General features: G+C 36.8%; 1 protein-coding gene across 1 annotated transcript in view; it reads left to right on the forward strand.

Moving 5' to 3' along the window:
• Window positions 1-7,870, forward strand: part of ALG13 (ALG13, UDP-N-acetylglucosaminyltransferase subunit) — a 128,307-nt gene that overhangs the window by 34,694 nt on the left and 85,743 nt on the right. The window contains 3 exon segments of the mRNA XM_006878422.1: window positions 1,338-1,388; window positions 2,153-2,199; window positions 4,414-4,486. Coding sequence (XP_006878484.1) covers window positions 1,338-1,388; window positions 2,153-2,199; window positions 4,414-4,486 — 171 coding nt within the window.

Here is a 7,870-nt window from a genome sequence, read left to right on the forward strand (position 1 = left end):
ATCATACATTATGTGTGATCTCAGTTGCAGTCCCCTCACAGAACCTCACTTATCCCACTTCTGTGTCTCTTGTTTCCATTCCTCCTCCTCTCCCTTCTCTTCTGAATTTTGCCCTTTTGATCTCTAATGCTTGACCATTCTATGGTATGCATATCTCACTAGTGTTGTCCCCCCAATATACCTATCTATTGCTTGACTGAAAATTGAACCATAGGACTGAGTTCAGTTCTAAAGGGTCATTAAGGGCCACAGTCTCTGCGTTCCAACAGACTATCTGACTATTAAGCCTTTTTTGCTTTTAGTGCTTTTTGAGTTTTTTTCTGCTTTTTCTCCCACTCTATCCAGAACCTTCTAATGTGATCCCTTTCAGTGCAGTTGGTAGTGGTAGCTGGACACAATCTAGTTCTTCTGGTCTATTGGTGGTGGAAACTGAAGTATCCATTGCCACAAACTTTTTGAATCTCCCTTATATGTATGGAACTAGAGTTAAATCTATTGTCTGCATTTAATTTATTTTTCATTGAGGTATATTTTATGTACAATAAAATATGCTGTTTTAAGTTTGTAGTTTTTGATTTGGGCAATTGTATAGTTCTGTAATCCAGGGCTTCTAGCGGGTTAATTCCAGTTTAATTCCCCCTCTCCTGATAATATGTATTTCCACTCCAGATAGACTGAGTCAGACTCTACAATTTAACAAGATTCTCCAGATTAGTCTTAGAGAATATGATAAATAAGAATCACCTGCGGATGGAGCCATAAGAATCACGTGGGATTCTTGTTAAACTGTTGTAGGTTAATGCTCGGCAGGGGTTCCAACTGGAATGAACCTTTGGAAACCCTGAATATAACCACCACTACTATCAAGATATATAGCATTTTCATCACCCCCAAAAGTTCCTTGTGTCCTGGGCTGTGTTGAAACGAATGAAATTTCTCTTTAAAGTTTCTCAATTTAACTTTGTAAATGCATGATGGCTGTCAAAATTGTCATTCTTACAGTGTTTTCACTGCATTTATGAAACTTGTTATAATACTTTTAAATTGTCATTTCAAAAGAAACTCAAAGGTATATACTCTTGGAAATGTACTGGTATATGGATAAGCTAAGACCAGTTCTAAGATAAGTTTGCTATCCACCTCCTTCCCACCCCCACCCCAGCCTGGTAACATTTGTGTATGAGCAAATCTTCTTGAGGTACTGTGCAAAGTAGTAATTTAATACCATACTTATTGAGCTAAACCAAAAAAAAAAAAAAAGGATAATGTTGCAGAATATAATCAGATTTCAGTAATGCTGTGTATTTGGTTAAGTCAAGTTTGTTTTATTTTTGAAGTATGTGGAGGGATCTTATGAGAAATACCTGGAACGGTTGGGAGATCCCAAGGTAAGATCAAATATGGGGCCTTAATCTTTTGAGAGTATGTAACAAATTAAATATTCAGTCGACTATGTCACTTTAGTCAGAGCCAGCTGTGTTACAAAGGTTTATAGTCTGGCAATTGACCCATTGTTTTGTGTTGAATATTGAGATTTGTGTGTTAACAGTCTTTTCCATAGACTTCAAGAAAGAGCACACCAGGGCACTACAAACATTTCTGTATGGGAATAAGATCATCTTCAGTCTGTTTACTTTAATAGGGGAGGAGGGTGGGTGATGGAGATGAATGTTACCTAAAAATCCTGTTTATTAAACAATTCCCGTGATTTTTATTCTTTGTTATATGGGAGTAGGATCCATAATGACTTAACTCTTTTTTTTCCAGAAGCAATTTTCATGTGATAAAATTAATTCCATAATTCTGGTCTTCAAACATGTTTACTAAATATCCTGCTACCTTTGTATTCTCAGACTAGTTACATTTTTGCTGTGCCTTTTAAATCATGTTAACTGTCATTATTTCTACAGGGCACTTAACAACAAAGAAGGACTTAAGGTCCTTGTTTTAACTGTATATTTACATTTAATGTGTAGCTATGGCAATATTCCAAGCCCCAAAACAAGTTATAGTGTATTCTACACATTCTTTACCTAAAACATTGCTAAACAGCTAAAAACAATTGTTGAACTTAGAGAAACTTCTGTTACCTAGCTGCAGAATGTGTTTTTTTTTTTTTTTTTTTTAAACTTTATGCACTATTTATGTTTAGGAAAGTGCTGGCCAGCTGGAAATAAGAGCTCTTTCTCTAATTTATAAGTAAGTTTGTATCCCCTTTTCTTTAAGAGAGTGTGTATATGTGTATAATGGTGTTCTATTAAAGTCATTTTATGATTGGGCGGGGATTTCAGATTTGATGTACTGATAAGTAGAATGAAGGAAGTCTAAGCAAGTCAGCTTTAGTGTCTTTTGTGGATAGAGAGCCTTATTACCCCTGTTTACATTTGCATCCACTTGGCATGTAAGTTAGTTTACTGGTATAATTCTTGTGGGAAATTCGTTTTTATCGCTTACGATTTTTGTCTCGTTAACTCTTATTATGTCTCTATTGTATGATTCTAAATGGGGACAGTGGAGTCTTGGTATGGTGCTGTAGGAGTTTGAACCACAAGTCACTCCTTGTAAGCCTTATAGTGGGTCACTATGAGTCAGAACTGACTCGATGGTACTTAACAAATAAGCAAAAATGGGAAAAGGGGGGCAGTAGTGCTTCCAGGTAGGTGAAAACTGAGTCTTGAGGTTAAAAAAAAAAAGTTAGGTATAACAATGGTTTGTGGCCCTTTAAAAGGTCATAATACATAAACATAAGGAGCTTTGGTAGTATAGTGATTATGAGTTGGGCTGCTAACTTCAAAGTCAGCAGTTCAAAACTACCAGGAGTTTCTTGGGAGAAAGATGAGGCTTTCTGTTCTTGTAAAGATTTGTAGTCTCTGAAACTCTGTGCAGGGTCGCCATGAGTCGAAACCGTCTCCATGGCACATAACCACCACCACCACATAAACATATACAGTGTATTAGAATATATAGTGGTATTAGAATTTTATGGGGGATTAAGAAAAGTCTAAAAAGGCTTCCTAACCAAACCAAACTGACTCAGAGCCACACTATAGATAGGACAGGGATTTGTGAGCCTATAATTCTTTACAGAAGCAGATTGCCTCATATTTCTCCATGGAACAGCTGCTGACCTTGAGATCCAATGCTAATCCACTGTATCATCAGGGATCCTTATGGGGGCAAATACTAAGGAAAAAAGTTGAGACTCATTGCTTTATTGTAGTTATCTTTTGATCTTTAAAGTTGCAAAAAGTGACATTCTAAAAATTGGGGTAGGTGAGAGGTAGTAGATATTGTTCATTTGAGGAGTCATATTTTTGTAAGAATCTTTCTTAATTCTTAGGATGATGACATGGTATATACTTTGATGTAGAGTCAAAATTTCATAAGTCTGTATTTTGCAATCTCATTTTTAAAGTAAATTCAATGAGAAGTGGTTGAGAAGAGGCAGTGAGCAGGTAGCTAAATCAGTTGTTGCTTTTAAATCAGGTGTCCATTTTTAAATCTATCTGCTGTTTGGATTTGTATGGCCATTCTTATATTTTTAAAAGATTAAAAAAATTGAAATATTTAGAATAAGCAAATGTTTAGAGACCAGACTTTATTCATGGTCAGTGGTGGTGAGAGGAAGAGGGAAAGAAGGAGCCATTTTTAAGGGGCACATAACGTCTGTTAAAAGGTTATGAAAAATACAGAAACAGATTTTGGTGGAACAAACATGATGGACATTATTTAATGTCACTAAAATGTACATGTTAAAAAAATGTTGAAGTTGCAAATGTTTTGTGGGTTTTCAAAAGTTAAAAGAAGAAAAAATTTTAATGACCTGTGAAAATTATGTGAAACTCAAATTTTGATGTCTGAATAAAGTTTTATTGGAAATAGTAAGGCTTACTGGATTATATGTTGTCTGTGGAGGTTCAAGCTCACCAGTCACTCCTCAGAAACACTATACAAGGTCGCTATGGGTTGAAAACAACTTGACAGCACTAACAACAACAAATGGCTGCTTTTATACTAGAAAGGCAGAGTTAAATAGTTGCTACAGAGGCCATATGACATACAAAACTGAAAATCTTTATTATCTAGCCTTTTCTAAAAGAAAAAAAAAATTGCTGATCTATTTTGGGGCATTCAGCTATCTGCACTGTCTATAGTTAAAATGGTTTACGTTCTTACGTATTTGGGTTGTTTTTTATGAATAAAATTGTTGTGCTGTTGAGTCGGTTCTGATTCATAATGACCCTGTATAGGGTTTCTGAGAACAGTTGGTGGATTTGAACTGCCTACTTTGCAATTACCAGCCCAGTGCTTATTGCGGATAGTTTAGAAACACAAATACTTGTTGTTATAATAATTATCTTTTACATACACCAAATTGTTTCTTCTCACCACCTTTGTTTTCTACCCATTTAGTCGGGATTTCATTCTTTATCGCTTTCCCGGAAAGCCTCCAATTTCTATCACAAATAATGGCTATGAAGATAAGGTAAGAAGATGAGTGAATGTTTGTTTGCTAAAATGAAAGAAATCTAAAGATGCTGCTGGCTTATCAGAATATTAAAAAATAATCTTTTTTAAAAAGTAAATTAAAAAAAAAAAAAAAGAGTACTGGTGTGGCACTGTGGGTTAATGCGCCAGACTGCAGTCATTTGAACTGCAAGGTCAGCGGTTCGAGCACACCAGATGATCCTCAGAAACCCTATACCGGGTTGCTTATGGATTGGAACCAACTTGACGGCATTTAACAACATTTTTTTAAAATGCTTTTTTGCCAAGCTTCTCTGTTACCAACCATTTCCTCACCAATTCCCAGATTTGGTCTACACGCCTCTGTTATAAAAAACAGTCCCAAAGGTTAAATTGCCTGGAGGATAAGGTATTAGACATTCAGTGCACTCATGATGACCCTAAACCCATCTGCCTGTGTTCCTTAGTGCATCATACTTACAGATGGTACAGTGTTCATGCTTTCTGTTTGTTTATTTCACAAATGTCAATTCCTGTGGAATGTTTCCGACTCCCCTTGAGTCTTTGTGCTCCCCAAACAATTCCCAAGTAATTTCAGTTTTCACATTGTATTTGTTTTACATATCCTTTCTGCCTTTAGTCTGAAAGTTTCTTTAGGGCTTGAAGACTGTGTTTTATTAACTGCCTAGTAAGGTGCTTGGGAAATGATAGGAGATTGGTTTTGTTGGTATAGAACTCCTTACCAAATAAATAAGTTGTTCTTTAGGTTTCAACTTTTCTCCCAAAACATATTTAAGCAAATTTTTTACCCTAATTAGTGAATACACACTGTTTACATTTCATAAGTTTTATTTCTTAACTATGGAACAAGACTCAGGCCACATTTTAATGAAACAAGACTATGCACTGGGAGAACTGTTACGATGCTGTTACAGTAATCTGGGCAAAAGGTCTGACTGACTAGGGAAGTAGTACCAGAAATGACGAAGACTGGCTAGGATGCAAGAGATAAATAGACATAAATTAGAGCACATTAATTGCTTCACCAATGATGGTAATGGTTATATGCTGTGAGTCTTTCTGACTCATTGTGACCCAGTATAGGGTTTCGGGCTGCGAACCACAAGGTCAGCAGTTCAAAACTACCAGCTGTTCTGCGGGAGAAAGATGAGGCATTCTGCTCCCGTAAAGATGTACAGCCTCAGAAACCCTGTACAGGGTCGCTATGAGTCGGAATCGACTCCACGGCACACAGCCACCACCACCATAGGGTTTCTGAGTCTTTACAGAAGCAAAAAGCCTCATCTTTGTCCTGCAGAGTGACTTGTGGGTTTGAACTGTTGACCTTGTGGTTAGCAGCTTAATGTATAATCCACTACACCTCGTATAACCCTAATTTGTTCAGCAACCATATAATTTGTTTAACAAACATTAATCCCCTATAGTGTACTAGGCACTAGACTTGATTTGGGGGATACCAAAATGAATATAACAAAATCCTTACCCTTTAAGGATTTAAAGGGCTGTTTTGAGAGATGTGTAATCATTTAATTACAGCAAGTGACAAATTTAGTAATAGTATATACAGAGAGCATTGTGGATTACAGACTGGGTTGCTAACTTCAAGGTCAGTAGTTTGAATCTGCCAGTTACTCTGCAGGAGAAAGACGAGGCTTTCTGCTCCCATAAAGATTTACAACCTCAGAAACCCTCTGCAGGGTTGCTATGAGTTGGAACCTATTCAGTGGCACACCACCACCACCATCACCACAAAGAGCATAAAAGAAAAAGCCCTAAACTCTGCTTGATAGGGCTTAGAAAGCTTCCTGATGGTAGTGACATTTAAGTGAAATATCAAAAGAAGAATGCATTATGCATGAAGGGGGCAGTCTGTTTGGAGGAAACTCTATATGCAAAGATATGGAAGCAAAAGACCCTTTTGGGATTCTAGTAGTTGGGTCTGAGGCCAGAAGGCAATGTTCTAAAGACAGGCTCTTGCCATCAAATTGATTTTTACTCCTGGTGACCCTGAGTGTATGTTGGAGTAGAACTGTGCTGTATAGAGTTTTCTATAGCTGATTTTTTGGAAGTACATCACGAGGCCTTTCTTCCAAAGTAACAATGAGTAGACCTTAAAATCAGCAGCTGATCATATTAACTATCTGAATCAGCCAGGAACTCTGGAAAAATAGGCTTTTTCTTCATATTTTGTGAAAATTATTAAACATGCAGGAAAGTTAAAATAATTTTACAGTGAACACTTATATACCTACCACCTAGATTCTATTGTTAACTTTTTCATATACATTTTAAAAATCACATATCTATCCATATATCAGTTCATTAATTCATCTTTTTTATGTACTTCAAAGTAAATTTTGGACATCAGTATACTTGCCCCTAAGCACTCATTGCAAGTTTTTACTCAGTGTTGTAACACCAGAATTCTTTTGAGTATGAGGAGTGTTAGCTTTTGTGCTTTAGCAATGATACACAGTACTGCCTAAGATGAGATGTAAACATTTAAATCTTTACCAGGAGACTCTTTAAATCCATTTTGTTAGTTTTTCTCAGCATTTTTTTTTCCTGAAAATAATTGATGCAGAGAAAATTTGAAATACGTAATGAATACCCATAGACCCACCACCTTGTTTCTACAATTAGTTTTTCTTTTAAATGAGTCTTGTATATTTTAGATATTAATTATTAAGGTAATTAAGGGGCAGGAGTCCTGGTGTGGTGCCATATGATAAGCACTGGATCAGGTTGGTTTGAACCACAAGGTCAGCATTTCAAATTCAACAGCCATTCCTTGGAAACCTTATACAGGGTCACTATCAGTCGGGACCCATTCTATGGCAATCACAACAACAACAAGGAGAAAGCATCACCCATTTTGAACCCAAAGAATATAAAAATGTAGGAACATTTGAATGTGTACAACCATAATAATAAAACGTATAAGACTCATGTTGTTGTTAGGTGCCATCGAGTCAGTACCTACTCATATCAACCCTATGCACAGCAGAACCAAACACTGCCTCATCCTGGGCCAACCTCACTACAGTTGCCACGCTTGAGTCCATCAATGCTGCCACTTGGCCAGTCCATCTCGTTGAGGGTCTTGTATAGAAAGCTAATGCTCATCAGCAGTTGGGTATCTGTATGCACAGGATTATACATATATATGTGTGTCTGATCTGAGATTTTATAAGTCAGTATGTTTATTGTTATTGAAATTTAAGTACAGGTACTTCCTGGCTATGGAGAGATCCATTCTTAAGTGTCGTTGTTGATGTTATGTGCCCTGGAGTCAGTTCCGACTCATAGTGACCCTGTACAGGGTTTCCGAGGCTGTAAATCTTTACGGGAGCAGAAAGCCTCATCTTTCTCCTGCGGAACA

This window comes from Chrysochloris asiatica, unplaced genomic scaffold, assembly GCF_000296735.1.
Source record: "Chrysochloris asiatica unplaced genomic scaffold, ChrAsi1.0 scaffold00231, whole genome shotgun sequence".
NCBI classification, from domain to species: domain Eukaryota; kingdom Metazoa; phylum Chordata; class Mammalia; order Afrosoricida; family Chrysochloridae; genus Chrysochloris; species Chrysochloris asiatica.